General features: G+C 46.3%; 1 protein-coding gene across 7 annotated transcripts in view; it reads right to left on the minus strand.

Moving 5' to 3' along the window:
* Window positions 1-912: 912 nt before the first annotated feature.
* LOC119449853 (MBT domain-containing protein 1-like) overlaps window positions 913-16,813 on the minus strand; it is a 49,428-nt gene continuing 33,527 nt past the window's right edge. For 6 of the 7 annotated variants that reach the window (XM_049665486.1, XM_049665483.1, XM_049665488.1 and 3 more), the window contains one exon: window positions 913-1,485. In XM_049665486.1, coding sequence (XP_049521443.1) covers window positions 1,342-1,485 — 144 coding nt within the window. In that variant the 3' untranslated portion in view covers window positions 913-1,341. The remainder of the gene's footprint in view (window positions 1,486-16,813) is intronic. The other variant, XM_049665487.1, reaches the window with a different exon arrangement.

The following is a 16,813-nucleotide window of genomic DNA, read 5'->3' on the forward strand; positions in this document are numbered from 1 at the left end:
CCACTAAGCTGCTGTGGTGGGTTACCACAACAGCTGGCGCACTAGCTCATGAAAAAGACCAATCCAATGTTTGTTGTGCACCTTCTCAGTTTCCCTTCACAAAAATTGGCCACATTCATAAGATTTATCCAGCACAACTTACAATACCATTAAGTCTACCACCTGGCCAAGCCAGTCAACTAGCACAGGGAATTTCTTACAAATGATGTTGCTTGCTGACTGAACTTTGCGAGTGGCACAAATTTGCCCCTTTTTCTTGCTGTCTTTGGATAAGCAAGTGAAAATCAACATCCCTAAGTCTAAATGTAAACTAAGTAAGTTAAGCTTCTGAGCTCTCAAACGCTTATATTGGTAAAAGTGCAATAAGTCTAAATGTAAACTAAGTTAAGCTTCTGAGCTCTCAAACGCTGATAGTGGTAAAAGTGCAATGGCGACTTGTTTTGTAGTGCTCACAAGAGTTTTACATTGTTCATAACCTTCATACATCATTTTACTTAACTCTGCTGCTAAATGTAAAATTAACAGGAAGCAGGTAATAATGCCTTTAAAATGTTGAACGAATCCGTATTTCTTCTCTGCAGCGACAGGTCCAGCACTGACAGCTCTCTACTATATGGAGTACTTCAAGGCTGCAATGTAAAAGTATGTCTTAATAATACACTTAATTAGTAAAGCTTGCTAATCGGCTCATAAATGCTAAATTATGTCCACCACTGCATACATAAACCAGCTGTAAAGGTGGAACTGAGCAATACATGTCACAGGTGTGGCAAGCTACAAGTCACTAAAAAAAAAAAAAAAAAAAAAAAAAAAAAAAAAAAAAAAGCTTTCAACTTATATAGTACAGCGTGTAACGTTCAAGCACATTCACAGCTTCAGTAAATACTGGCAAGAAAACAGACTGTAAAATCATTTGTTTCGAAAGGCTCATTTTATTTGCAAATAGGTTCCCTCTGTGAAACTTGGACATGGACAGCTTCACAACCAGCACTGCGCATCTGTGACACTGCACTCAAAGAATGTACATGCAGAGGAGACAGTAGATAGAAGAAAAAAAAAAAAAAATAAGCTGCTTACTTGGTAGCATTCAGCAAATGAGAGAAACATGATGGGAGGTGATGCATGATTTTTCAGCACATCACGAATTGCACTCAACTCTAGAACACAAGTGTAAACGGAAGCACATGACATGTGCAGCCAAACAATTGTCTGATGCAAAATCGAAATTATAGAAAAAATGATGTTTTAAAGGTATAGTGGGACTGGGGATTGTCTTATGACCCCGGTTCGGCAACCCCCTTGTGGGCTCAAGAAAGTGGCAGGCCTCTCCTTCGGGAAGCTTCAATTGAGACAGTCTTTACCCCTGAACTCTGCCTTGAGTTGCTGAATCAGGTCGAAGATCTTGAGCGAAGGCCCCACCTTCATGTCGGTCAGGGCCATGACAGATTCTTTGGTCAGCTCCAGAAGTTGCGCTCCGTCAACCTTCTGTGGGCAAACGGATCGCAGGCGTGGCAAAGTGTTATGGGTTATGAACAACGAGATGATCCTTAAAAAAAATTCTTCGCAGATGTATGCAATCTGAGCAACTGATACATCAAAGACAGCAAAGCTGTATGAGTGAGTTCGCACACCCTTCAGAAGTACTAGGGGTCTGTGCCATCAGCTTTCAGCACCGCAGCCGTACAAATACTTAGCTGACCTTCAATGTAACGTGATGTGAGAAATAAAAATTACATTGATTAACATTTGATACCGAGCATGCCGCCACGGGAAGCTGGCTTTGGAACTCCCCTTAAGAGCTTTACTGAGAAAGTGGCCACACTGGCAACTGTGTAGTACCCAATTTGCACCCGGCATAATGCCACCATTAAATCGCACAACATTTAGGCATACAACTTCACGACATGTAACATGTTCTGATATAATGTCTGATACTAAATGTCTTATACTACATTACAGAATGCCGCAAAACTAAGGAGCAGGCTATGAGAGGCTTGTGGCCTCTGGGAGGTGTTGCTATTCCCCTCCCAAAAGTACAGTGCTAGCACTCCAGAAAATTGCAATGTGGTCCACGCATTATGTTTCATGTGCATGTTCTTATGTGCCCGTAAGTAGTGTAGCACTTTGCAATAATTTCAGCAGACTAGCGTGCAAAAGCAGATTGTAACAACAATAACTTCAGCTGTTTCTGTTTCATACCTTCCTGCATGAAATGCAGCCTAATATGGTAACTGATTGCACTTAACACCTTGAAGTACAGTTTGGCCATGTAGGATGCCTCAATGGGGGAGGTTCCAAATTAACTGTGGCCACCTTGGGTTTATATTAATGTGCACTGAAATCTCACTACTTCAGCATTTTTACATTCCACCTCTGCTGAAATGTGGGAACTGCAGTTAGAAATAGAACCTATAATGGCACGCTTAGCAACAGAATGCCATGACCACTGAGCCCCCATGGCAGCTCACAAGGCCTAAAGTAGCAGCAACACACCACATATTTCAAACTAATTTTTTTTTTTTTTTTGTCATGGCAATGCTTTTCACTTAACATTGCGCATGACAGCATTATTACGGCCAAAATACGCATCATTCGACCATGATGCCAGTACTTGCATGTAATATACTTCAGCCAAAATCTTAGTACAGTGCAAACTAAACGTGCTGATTCCAGGCAACAATGCGCGAAACGTGTCAAAAATATGTCACATATGTTTCCCATTCAAAAGGCAACAGTGAAGCTCCACTTCTCCACCTTGAAAATTTGCCACCAAAGTTCAGCAGTTAACTGTACTAAGCACAGCAAAGAGGTGCATTTGGCTGTGCAAGCAGCAGTGTGGACCAGAAATGGAATTGACAGCAGCCCTGATGAGCAGATTGGGAGCCTCTGCCCTAAAAGAACCGGGCAATTCAGTGCAGGGACTAAAACAATTGAGGTATGCAAGTAGGTTGACAGGACGGTGCAGTGCAAGCAAAATTTACTAAAAGGTGCAGGGCGTGACAAATCACAATAGAAGGCTATACTGTGTGGCTAACACCACGTCAGTGCTGCAGTGGATCCACAAGCAAGTGCAGTGTGCATCTCATGGGCAAAGCATGGTAGGTATGCTTCAGAGCGACATTTGAAAGCTGGCAATGGCACAGAACGGGGAGCATGACATAACTAGACAAGAAGACCACTTTCAGGGACATTGATTTCAGAGCACGCCAAGAGGCTTAAACCAGCAGGAGAGAACGTGATGAAACAAGTTTATGTCGGGGCATTGTTTCTATAAGCTTCCTCACATTACTTTCATTGTTGAATGCAGTGGCAGCATAGGCAGAAGTGTCGTGGCATCGAGGGATGCTTTCTGTCGCTACATTATTATGATTTCGTGACTGAAGGCTTTTTATGGTGGTTGCTTGACGTCCTGAGCTGAAGCAATCACGATAAACAAGTATTGCACCTAGACAGTACAAGTGACTGAAATGAGGGTAAAATGGGTGTCGGGGGCGACAAGGAAAAAAGCCTGCAACGTTTGAGCAGCATTGAAAGTCGCGTACACTGCAGTAAAAGTTCACGAGGAAAGGCTTAGATGGTTTGTTTAGACATGTAACAATAAAATATGACAGGTTTTTACGAATATTTCACAAAACTTGTGATGAAGGAGCAGGTGACTGGCAGGGAAGACGGAGGAAACCCATTAAGAACAGCAACCCAATTTATAAATGGAATATAGCTGACAGAAGCCACTAGCCCACCATTTCCCCGATGATGATGATGAATGGTGTTTAATGGCGCAAGGGCCAGGTATGGCCAAAGAGCGCCAGGCCAGTGTTAATAGGTTGACAATGGAGCAATGAATTGCGAAAGATAGATGTGTCGTGGCTGTAAAAGGGCCTAAAAACAATCGCTGTAAAATGCGTAAAATATATATGCAATAAAATCATGGCAATGGCCAATGAGGTGCACTATGAGACGAAAGAACAATTTGCAAGATAATCATGATAAATGAGAATTTATCACTGATTAGTCTTTTCAAACAGCACTACTGCCTTGACAGGCCCTTTGAAATGCAAGGGCCTGGAGACTCGTGCTATACAAAACCACTATCGCAGCGGCATCCTCTGGAGAGAGGATGCGCTATGAAACTATTGGGCAAATAACATGCAATATAACATCGCTAAGAAAGCCCAGGACAGCTTTGGTGTCAAAGAGGGGTTTGTCACCCAGAAACATAGCGGGATGGAGAGGGAGACAGTACCGGTACGCTAGAGGAAAGTGCCTTTTTCTCTCTGTTTCGGCTCCTCTGCACTCCACGAGGGCGTGAAGCACGGTAAGCCTCTCTCCACATCTACCACAGGTTGGTGGGTCATTTCCAGTTAAAAGAAAATTGTGGGTGCCGTATGTATGTCCTATTCTCAAACGAGAGAATAGGACATTAGTTCTTCGTATTTTCGTAACGGGATGCCAGGGACCTATCTGTGGCTTAACTAAGTGGAGCTTATTGTTGGTTTCGGCATCCCACAAGCGCTGCCAATGGCTTCGAAGTTTCTTTCTCAAGTAGGGCTTGAGGTCTGCGGCAGGGATAGAAGCGGTAGGGTTAAGGGCTCGCGATGTAGTTGATGAGGCCATTTGATCAGCCAGAACATTGCCCTCGATGCCTCTATGGCCAGGCACCCAGCACAAAATAATATGCTGGTTAGACATGTATGCTTTGCACAGAGCAGAATATAGTTCAATGAGTACAGGGTTTTTGTGTCTATGTAGAGTCATGATAGCTTTCACAACGCTTAGGGAGTCTGTAAATATTATTGATCGTTTGAGTTTTGACTTGCCTATATTCTTCACGGCTGATAAAAGTGCATAGGCTTCAGCCGTAAAAATGCTTGTTTCCGGGTGCAGTACATCGGACTCGGAGAACGATGGGCCGACTACTGCATAAGAAACTCCTGCATGTGACTTGGAAGCGTCAGTGTAAAACTGAGTGCAGGACGAGTACTTGAACTGGATTTCTAGAAAATGCATCTGGATATGTACCTCTGGAGCGTCTTTTGTGACCTCTACAAACGAAGTATCACACTCTATGAGTTGCCACTGCCACGGTGGCACTGGATTTGCTGGGGCCATCAAATTATTTTCAAGTAGTGGGATATCCATTTCTGCGCTAATTTTTCTTATACGTAGTGAGAAGGGTTCTCTTACTGTCGGCCGGTTATTAAAGAGTGTGGCACTGGTCATATCATTTATGATTGAGAAGGACGGATGTTCCGAGTTCGAATTTACTTTCAGGAAATAGGTAAGGCTTAAGTATGAACGTTGCATGTCAAGCGACCACACGTCCGCTTCTACGTACAAGCTTGACACAGGACTTGTCCTGAAGGCACCAGTGGCTAGGCGGATGCCTAGATGGTGTACAGGATCCAGCATCTTTAGGGCGCTTGGCGTAGCGGAATGGTACACTATGGCGCCGTAATCTAGTCGTGTGAGTATGAGGCTCTTATACAGATTTAAAAGGCACTTTGTGTCACTACCCCAAACGGTGTGTGACAACACTTTTAGAATATTCATTGTTTTCATGCACTTGTTCCTTATATACTGTATGTGTGCCACAAATGTAAGTTTCGTATCTAGAATCACACCTAAAAATTTGTGTTCTGTTTTTACGGCCACACGTTGTCCCTGCAACTCAATGTCAGGATCGGGGTGCAGACCCCTCTTCCTGGAGAACAGGACGCAGGTGGTCTTTTGTGGGTTAAGGCTAAATCCATTCTCGTCTGCCCACTTAGACACTTTGTTCAGGCCAAGCTGAATCTGCCGCTCACAGACTGCAAGATTGCACGAGGCGAAACCTAACTGTACATCATCCACGTATGCAGAGTAAAACATGTTTCTTGGGATATACAGACGCAAAGAACTCATTTTTACGATAAAGAGAGTGCAACTCAGCACCCCGCCCTGTGGCACTCCAGTTTCCTGCACAAATGGTCTTGATACAGCATTTCCCACACGAACACGGAATGTGCGATTAGATAAATAACTTTCTATGACATTTAACATGTTACCACGTATACCAACGTGTGAGAGGTCTCTTAGTATTCCAAACCGCCACGTGGTGTCGTAGGCTTTTTCCATATCAAGGAATACAGACAGAAAGAACTGCTTATGGACAAAAGCTTCACGAATTTGCGTTTCAATACGTATCAAGTGGTCGGCGGTGGATCGACCCTCTCGAAACCCGCATTGGTACGGGTCAAGCAGTTTGTTTGATTCGAGGAAATGTATTAGTCGGCGGTTTATCAATTTTTCGAACAGTTTGCAGAGACAGCTTGTTAGTGCTATAGGCCGGTAACTCGAAACAGACGATGGGTCCTTGCCCTGCTTCAGTATAGGGACGACAATGGCCTCTTTCCAGGCGGCGGGGATCTTGCCGGAGGACCATATAGCATTGTAAAGGCAGAGGAGAGTTTTCTTTGTTTCATGGGGAAGGTGTTTTAGCATTTGATAAACTATGCGATCAGTGCCTGGGGCAGACTTGTTGCAACAACTAAGCGACGCATAGAGCTCAGCGATGCAGAATGGCTGGTTGTATGCCTCGTCTCCGGTGCATTTTCTTTCTATTTTCTGTTTTTCTATGGTAGCCTTGTGTCTTTTAAATGTTGGCGAATAATGGGATGAGCTTGCCACATGTTCAAAATGTGCTCCCAGGCAGTTAGCTTGGTCTTCCAGACTGTCGCCTTGTGTGTTTACCAACGGGAGTGAATAAGTTTGTAGCCCTTTTATCTTATTAACTTTCTTCCAGACTCTGCCCTCGTCTGTATACGAGTTGATGCCTGATAAAAACTTCTCCCAACTCTCTCTCCTGGCCTGTCGACGTGTTCTTCTCCCCTGCGATTTTATCTTCTTAAAATTGACAAGATTCTCCGCAGTTGGGGAGTCGCGTAGCAACCCCCACGCTTTGTTCTGTTTCCTACGAGCGTTCCGACATTCCTCGTTCCACCATGGGAGACGGCGTTTGCATGTCTCACCACTTATTTCATGTATACATTCAGAAGCGGCATCAATGATAAAACATGTAAAATACTCGACAGCAGCATCAATTCCCAGCGAAGATATTTCAGACCACGAGATACTACTTGTAAGACTTTGGAATTTCTCCCAATCTGCCATATCCAACTTCCAGCGGGGTGCCTGTGGTGGAGGTTCGTTTTGTAGTGGTGATCTCAGCAGTATCGGGAAGTGGTCACTCCCGTAAGGATTTTTTATAACTTCCCATTTAAGTTCAGCAAATATAGACGGGGAAGCTACACTGAGATCAATGGAAGAAAACGTTTTGTTTGCGAGATTGTAGTAGGTGGGTTCCTTCTTATTCAGGAGACACACACCAGAGGAGAAAAGAAATTGTTCAATTAGGCGTCCTCGCGCATCGATACGCGTGTCGCCCCACAAGCTGCTGTGTGCATTGAAATCGCCAAGAACTAGGTAAGGTTCTGGTAATTCATCTATTAGTGACTGAAATTCATGTTTGTGTAAAGGATAATGTGGGGGTATGTAGAGCGAGCAAATAGTAACGAGTTTACCCAGAAGTACAGCACGAACGGCTACCGCCTCAAGTGCCGTATTAAGTGGAAGTTGCTGACAGGCTACACTTCTGTCGAGTATTTATGGCCACACCACCAGATGATGCGGCAGAATCCTCGCGATCTTTTCGGAAAACAATATTCTGACGTAGGAAGTTGGTGTTTCTGGAGTTTAGATGTGTTTCTTGAACACACAGCACCTTTGGATTAAATTTACTGAGAAGTTCTTGGATATCGTCTAGGTTGTGGATTAATCCCCTAACATTCCACTGCATTATTTTATTCATGTTGGAGGAAAATAAAAGGTGCTGTGTGTTTCAAGGGGTGTGTACAGCCTATTTTACAGAGCCTTTTACAGGCGCTGTAACTGGTGTCTTGTCTTTTTTGGAGCGTTCTTGGGAGAGTCGCCGCTCCCTAGGCACTCCATGTGCCGTCTGAGAAGTTGTGTCCATTGCCTCTTGCGAGGCGTTGGACACTCGCTCTAACGAGCGATGTGTGCGTCGGTTTGGCTTCGCCTCGGAAGACGAAGCCTTTGTCCCCACCAGTGCGGAGGTTGACGGTACCTCCTTAGCCTCCGTGCTATCCTGGCTGCTGCCAGAGCTAGCAGGGGCCACTGGTGTGGCCAAGTTCGGTGATGGCAAGGCAGCCTTGGCTGCTCCCACCATAGGGGCGGCTGCCACAGCCGGCGGCTCGCTGCGCGCGGGCCGGGCAGGTGGCGGAAGCCGGTGCGACGTTGCCCCCTGACGCGTCGCCTCGGCATATGTTGTGCTGTGGAATGGCAAGCACCTTTTACGTGCTTCCTTGAAGGAGATGTTCTCACGAACTTTGAGAGTGATAATTTCTTTTTCTTTTTTCCAATTCGGACAAGACCGGGAGTAAGCTGGATGCTCACCATCACAGTTTACACAGTGAGGTGCCGCTTCACAGTTGTCTGAGGAATGACCTTGCGTTCCACATTTCGCACATGTTAGTCTACCACGGCAGCTCTGCGAGCCGTGGCCAAATCTTTGACATTGGAAGCATCTTCTGGGATTGGGGATGTATGGCCTGACAGCTAACTTTGTGTATCCGGTTTCTATGGTTTCTGGCAGATCGCAAGTGGCAAAAGTCAGGATCAGGTGTTTAGTGGGAATTTCCTTATTTTCTCTTCTGATAATGATGCGCTGTACGTTTGTTACGTTTTGTTCTTTCCAGCCTTCCAATAGTTCGGTTTCGGACAAGTCGATTAGATCTGCATCAGACACTACTCCACGTGCTGTGTTCATAGACCGATGAGGTGAGACGGTAACAGGTATGTCTCCAAATGCCACAAGGTTGTTCAGTTTATTGTGCTGCGCTTTGTCACGGATCTCAAGCAGGAGGTCCCCGCTCGCCATTTTGGTGACCTTGTAACCTGGGCCAAGGGCGTCAGTCAAGCCTTTCGCAACAAGAAAAGGGGATACGGTTCGAGCTGGTTTTTCAGTTTTCTCACTGTGCACAACTTGGTATCGGGGAAAAATTTCTTTCGGTCTGAATAGGTTTAATATTTCATCGGTGCGCCCCCTCTTGTGAGGGTGACGATCAAGTAGACGGGGAAATGAAGGTGTTCCCATATTAGTTCGGTTTATTTCGGCGGCAATGGCGGCCACCCACCACGGAGCCCAACTAGGGGACGCTGCAGCACTTAAGGTGTAAGGCTGCAGACGCCAGCCGTGCATTGCTGCTATAACCCAATATAAGATACCCAAGAGAGGGCACATACACAAGGTTAACCCGAGCCGCCTATGAAAACGTGGAAGTAACAGAAGAGAATAGGAGACAGGACAGTAAAGAAAGGAGATAGGAAAGAAAAAGGGCAGAGAGGGGGATAGGAAAAGGCGACCACCGATTTCCCCCGGGTGGGTCAGTCCGGGGGTGCAGTCTACGTGAAGCGGAGGCCAAAGAGGTGTGTTGCCTCCGCCGAGGGGCCATAAAGGTCCGAACACCCGGCATCGGCTCAACCCCCAGGTTCCTCTTTTCCCCGGACACGGCTAAGCCGCGAACGGCTACACGCGGGAGGGTCCAACCCTCGTGTGCTCGGGTCCGTGGTGTCGCAACACACCAAACGCCTGCTGACGCAGACGCCCCTGCGGGCCACCATTTCCCCGAATTCCTGTAGAAAAGATAATTAAATTGTGGCGCTTTCTGTGCAAAAACTACAATATGATTATAAGGCACAATAAAGTGGAGGACTCTGGAATAATTTTGACCACCTGGGGACGTTTAACCTGCACCCAAATTTCAGTACACGAGAGTTTTTGCATTTCGACTTCATCGAAATGCATCTGCTACGGCTGGAATTGAACCTGTAATCTCGAGCTCAGAAGTGCAATGCCACAACCACTGGGCTACCGTGACGGTTCAAATTCCTGTGAGATTAAAAGCATGTTTCACATCCAAAAGCTGCTCAGCGGCCCATTAGGGACGCTGAAGTGAGAGGCTCTGGATTAACTCTGACCATGTGGATTTCTTTATTGTGCACCTAAACCTAAATTACACAAGTGTTTCCACTATCTGGCCTAATCAGAATGTAGTCGCGATGGCTGAGAGTAGAACCTTCAACCTCGTGCTCTGCAGCTGAACACCATGGGGCCACAGACGCAGTGCAGGCGCAGCCAATATAACCAGTGTCAAGCAGGGTGGTCTGTTCTATGATATTGAACATTAATAAATGTGCATGTTGTATTCAATTAGATTAATGCAACCATTCTGTGGATTTTGATACATCCATGCTAACTTTAGTAAATTTGGAATGTCACAAGTCTCCAAAATGCACAAATTCGATTTTGCTGAACATTGCATGTGCATTTTCTCTGTATGCACACGTGAATGGGTTTGCACATAATTTGGCAGTGTCATCTGGCCGATCAGATTGCTTAGCTGAATAATCTCAATAATTTTTCAAATTGCTTCATTAGTGGAGGAGATAGGAGAAATTGAAATGTCACAATTTCATGCAGTTAGGAGGCGAGCTTCACTGCCCATGTAAACACTCTTCCCTTCTGCCTCGATTAGCGTCCGCAAGCGACTTTTTATTTCTGCCTTCTCCCATACCATGCATCCCGAGCATCATCGGGGACGCCGGCTCGCTCGAGTCGACGCCATCCGAAGACGCCACAAACACGATCCAGATGCTCGCTACGTAGATGCGTCCAAATACCCGGGAAGAACCGCTTACACCCTGAGTGTGGTTGACTCTAGAGGCAAAGAACTGGCATCCGCCACAGTCAGGGTGGGGAACTCGGAGACAGCGGAAGAAGCAGCGATCGCCCTCGCCACCACCACGAGCACGAACGCGGTCGCAGTCTTCACGGACTCCCAATCCGCAGTACGCAATTACACGAGAGGCCGAATATCGGTGGAAGCAGTCAAAATTCTGCAGAAAAGAAGCACTCCGCTCCCTTACACCTGCGTCACGTGGGTACCAGGGCACGAGGGGCTCGAGGGAAACGAAGCGGCACACGCCGCGGCCCGCGATCATGTCAACCGGGCTTCTCTCGCCGCCTCGCGAGACCCCCGACCACCTGGTGACGCAGTGGAAGCGGAGACAATACCCCCCACGTATAACGCCATCCTCCAACACTACCAACTGGGACGCAGGGTGTACCCGCCACCTCATCCAAAACTGACGAAAGAGGAAAGTACCGCATTCCGAAGACTGCAGAGCAATACGTACACCCATGGGATCCTCATGCATCGCATCCACCCGACACTACACACCTACAACTGCCCGATCTGCGCCGTGCCAGACACTCTGGCTCATTTGCTACTCGAGTGCCCGTGGCGCCCCGAAGATGCCGTTACCAAACATACAACGTCCGAAGACGTGAACCTCCTCGCCGAGACGTGGGAGGTCAAGATCTCCACCCCGGCCCTGGACGAACAACGACGTCTTGTCGCCAAAGCCCGGGATGCTATCGCGGCCAGAGGATTCCTGGAATGAGGGACCCTCCCACCTAGAGTGATCCACAGCTCAAACGCTCGGGAACACCGTCTCGAAAATTAAAGTTTATTTCATCATCATCATCATCTCCCATACCAGGAGCTGAAGAACTGCACCACATTTATGTCGCGAGCACTGTCTATTCTTTTTTTTCTTGTTCTCTTTCTGCAGTCTGATGCACTCCCAGTGGCAGCATTGCGCGCTTTGCACTGGACGATTTACCGAGGTCACTTGCCACAATCTGTGACATTGCAGGCAGTGCGTCTCACGTAGAAGTGTGTGACCTTGACTCTCTGACTGGAAGCGGAGCTCCCTCGAGAGAAAAGCCACGTGGGCTTCTGTTTGAAATTTCAGCTGTTTCTGTGCCATGCAGCCACTTGATACTTTGCAGACACAACTGTCAGTGCTTGATCTACGCTCCGCACTTTACTGTTTGCAATGCCCATACATGGTGAGGGGCTTTTTAATGTCCCGAAACCGCACAGCGAGTTAAATTATGTAGGGTTAGTTAGTTATGTGGGGTTTTATGGCGCAAAAGGAACTGAGGCTATGATGCGTTAACCAGCGAGTTATGAGGGACGAGGAATGCTGTAGTGGAGAGTTGTGGATTGAGTTCGACCACCCAGGCTTCTGTAACGTGTGTTACAAATGAAGAAGGTGCGCCGAGCACGTGCAGCGGCGACGGGCGCTGCTCGCTCAGTTGCTACCAGATGACGAACCAGTCAGACGTCCGGGTCTAATCCCCGTCATTATTTTGCTACAACATGCACCCGAAGCATATATGCAAATACTTTTTTAATTTCATCCCTATCAGAATGCAGCCACTGCAAAACATGCCGAAATATTATGGCAATTACACTGCTCATATACTTGTAGGTCATTGTAAAACTTCACTTATTTCTTAAAAAGAAAAACTACCATGCCGTGTCTAACCATAGTGCACAGGTTAAAACGTACAAAACTTCAGCTAAACAATTTTAGCAGCAAGTTAGCAAGACAGTAATGGTGAGAAGTGAGAATGCAGTTAACAAGCAGAAAGCAGTTAAAGAGAACCAAACACTGATATGTATTTCATATGTGCAGGACGAGAAGCAGTGTCGAAATCTGTGTATGACGCCACTTTCTATGCCAAGAGCAGACTCTGAATAAGAAAAAGAAAAGAAAGAAAAGTGAGCAATTATCCATGCACTAAATTAAACATTTGTGTGCTGACTTTCATGTCAATTTCCTGGGACACAATGCTTCCAGGTTCATGTTTATCTATTCAAATTTATGACAACAGAAAAATACACACATGCAATTTTTTAGGGAACAACAAGCAGGTTCCTGCCCATGGAGCTTCTTAGCAGCACTGTAGTCAAAACATGCAGTCAAAACTGCGACAGACATAGGATGAAGTCTTGCCCTGTCACTACTTTATCCATTCGCTAGTGCACAGCTTCAAGCAAGCATTCGGGAAAAGTAGTTATATTAAGCTTTCTCTTCCAGAAAGGTGTGTATATCAGTGTCAGCCACACAGGCCTTCTCATCTCATAACTTCCAGAATGTTGGCACACCATGGTGTCAATTTAACACGCGCATTGGGATGCAACATGTGCCTTTGTGACCATTTTTTTTTCAAACCTACACACTGACAGGATTTTCGCACCATTTTTGTGATGACAGCTCAAGATGATGGCAATCTCTGATAGTGTTTTTCACTGTTGTTATAAATGCACACTCAAGTGATGCAAAATTACCAGTAAATTGACTATCGGTAGTGCAAAAAAAGACTGTCGATAGCACTATCGATAGTACAGTGGATGCCCGTTAGAATGGGTGTCGATCCCCAGACCAGGATAAATTCTTCAATTGAGAAGCTTTCTTTGAGAAACCTGTATGGGTTTCCTTTGTAGCTTGTAGCTACAAACTGGGTGAATTACAATTTTTCCCTTTCTTGAACCTTGCGGGTTTCCGCATAACTGATTTGCCATTACAATGAACTGTAATTATCCAGCAAAAAAAAGGTCCACAAGCCCGTTTTGTCTAAAAGAAGGTCCGTGGCATGTTGTGAAAAGATGGCACTTCATATACCGCCATCTAGTGTTTCATTATTGGAATCTGGAGACAGTCGCAAAGGCAATAAAAATTCCAAAGTAAAATTATTAAATTAAAAAAAGAATTATTTATGCGGTAATCGCCCAAACACATTAGCGGTTCGCGTACTGTCCACTCCACACGTGGTGCACTGGTTGGCGCATGGTCTGAAAAAGTTGCGAGCAGTGTACTGCGGCATGCACGTACTGCCGCAGAAAAGTATGTCGTATATGCCTCCTCTAGGCGATATTTGGCCAAGATTTTTTCTGTTGTATAGTCCGTTAAACGCAGTATTAGTTACATTAATAATATAAGCAGACCAAACTTGCAAAGAAGAATGGTCCGTTATATCGAAAAGTATGCTGTATGCGGGTCCACTGTGACGGGCCTGGACTGTATTACAATATTTCGCTATGAAACTATCGATACCATACAGTAGAACTAGTGACAATATTATATTATTTTGCTATCAGCAGTGATGGAAGCAGCACTTGGTCTTTTGGAGCAGAAATATATGCTTTTGCAGCAGAAAAATTTGCTGTTTGGAGAAAGAAAAGAATGCTTTAGAGCAGTAACTTACTGCTCTGTTGCAAAGAGGCAGCACTGTATATGTTAGTACTTTCTGAAACGTTGCATTCAATAAGTATGATACTAAGATCCAACTATTTTTTCAACTTGCTGTTCCATTTTATTGTTATTACATAAGAGGATGGAGGTAAATGCAAACTTAATTCTAATTCACAGTTAATTCTGCATTTCAATAACGAGTGACCTCCCTCCCACAAGCTGTCCTTGGCTTCGTTATTCATTTCATCTGTAAACATTTTATCTGTTATAGTGGTTCATCTGCTAAACAAGTTGAATACACACAGCTGCCAAATTCTGTATTAATATGGTGCAAGCGCTGTATCCTCGCACAATACTAATGCGTAAGCATAAGCGCATGCGCTTAAAGCCCATGCTGGTCACACCGTACGGTCTTCTAGGCTGTTCCAAGCAAGGCACTGACACATTGACACTACATATCCCTACAATTGAAATTACTAGCTGAGCAAATGCAGAATCAGAAGCACGACTAAGCAGTGCAAATACAGATGGAACAGAAACAATTACATTATTTTAATTGTGCTCGCAGGTACAGATTGAAAAACATCTGTGTTGTACCCATTTTCGAATTTTTTTCCATGTCGGGGCTGCCTAGATGTAATAAAATGCGCCTTACGCACTTGTCGACATACCATTAGACGACCGCGAGAAAGGCGTGTCGAGCAGCTGTGCCCTCACAATCACACGTCACCATAATTGCATAACAATTATTATTGTGATAGCAATTATACGGGCATTCCAGGTAAATTTCTACGGTCATCGGCAGCGTCGCCGTGAGGTTCCGTATAATGTCCAAGTGCAATAAGATGGCGGCTGCGTGCCGTATATGCTGTAGCTGTGATGGGAAGCATGGGAGGGTGAGTTGCAAAGGATGGCTGCTTGATGCGCGGCGCCTTTTCACGTGAACAAAATATATAGCAGGTGCGTGTCGGCGCAGGCCTCGCGCAATACCTGCTATAAACAACAATTTGGAGCAGCATGTGGCAGGATTACCTTCACGGCACAGTTTGGCGCAACTGGCGCAGCACTTCCATCACTGCTATAGGCAGTCCTATCAATAGTTTTTCAATGTTTGCCTAGTGATATTACTACTATAAATTTTGCAATAACTAACAATCACTAACACTCAGTTCATGTAATAGGGAACAGGGAAACATCACCAAATTTATGTTGCAGCATTTACGTGTCGTATGTTGTGTGACTGCACATTATCGATAGTGCACTATCGATAGTACTACAGTTAAACCTGGATATAACGAAATTGACAAATTCCCGAAAAACTTCGCTATAAAGAGGATTTCGTTATATGCAGGTTCGGCACGAAAATTCGAAAAAGAAAGGCTTACCGTATTTACTCGATTCTAACGCGCCCTCAATTGTAACGCGCACCCGTTTTCCGTTTTCGTCGAAGCACTCATCCTTGGAATGTCACACCAGGTACCGGATGCGTGGACGCGTGTCGTTTTGCACAAGCGCGAGGCATCAGAAACGAAGAGCGAGCGTAACGATGGCGTCGTAGCGTCGTATAGTGTTACAGTAGAACCCCGCTGTTACTTTCCCGGGGGCTGCATTTTCCCGGCTGTTACGTCGTTTTCGGTCGGTCCCGGCACAGCTCCCACAGAACCCAATGCATTGGTAACCCCGCTGTTGCATCGCAACTGTGGGACCGTTCCCACATCATACGTTGCGAACTGCCACCCCGCACCGGCCCGAGCGACCATTTTGACTTTTCTTGTCGCTTGGCTTGGTGGCTTGACAATGGCATTGGCCGCCCAAAGTGCCGGGGGCGACAAGTATGACGTATTTTCGGTTTCCGCCAGCAAAAGGATGGCCCTTGAGATTCGTATTTGCTATATAAAGATGGTGTCTATGACGCGTTGTGCCCCTAAAATTAGTTTTGGCTCATAGATATTCCGTATAAAGTCCAAGGACGATAATGCAGTCGCCGTGCGCTGTATGCTGTATGTGCGAGTGAAAATGTGGGACGGGAGCCGACGACCACGTCTAAATCTCGCGCGCAAGAAAAGGAGGGAGGAAGCGCGCCTTCTTCCGTTGCGCTCAAGGCACCGGCGAGGGAGCGAGGGGGGGGGGGGGGGATAGCGGGGCGGCGTTGTACTGTACTCTGGCATCAACTGCGTACTGCGCGGCGGTGCGTGGTCGCGCGGGCCGTATCTTAAAAGCGATCTGCGTTGGGGCAGAGTCTAGCAATGTAGGTGCGTCGGCGGCTCGTAGCTTTGTGCATGCTGTGTGTTCTCGACGCTCAGTTTGCATTGAAGCGATAGACAACAGCACAAAGGTCACTTCACTCGCTTATCCAGCGGCGCTTCCACACGCCGCCAGCAGTTTGACAGCGCGTGTCCGCACTCCTCGAGTGTGATGTGTCACAGCGTGTACCAGCGCGTCGGCAACATCAACTGGAAAAGGAGAGAGTGCCGGTTTGGCGGGCTAGGCCAGCTGCAGCAAGCGGCAGGATCAGGTTTGAATGAAGGGAGGGGGAAAGGTCACGCCCGCGGTGGGAAGATTGCTGGGTCGAGGGATGCAGGCCCACCTCGCACACGCACGCACACGTGCGCTCGCTTCGCATTCCGTCGCGGCGGAGAAGGTGCTTCCG

This window comes from Dermacentor silvarum, chromosome 4 (genome assembly GCF_013339745.2).
Source record: "Dermacentor silvarum isolate Dsil-2018 chromosome 4, BIME_Dsil_1.4, whole genome shotgun sequence".
In the NCBI taxonomy this organism is placed as follows: Eukaryota; Metazoa; Arthropoda; class Arachnida; order Ixodida; family Ixodidae; genus Dermacentor; species Dermacentor silvarum.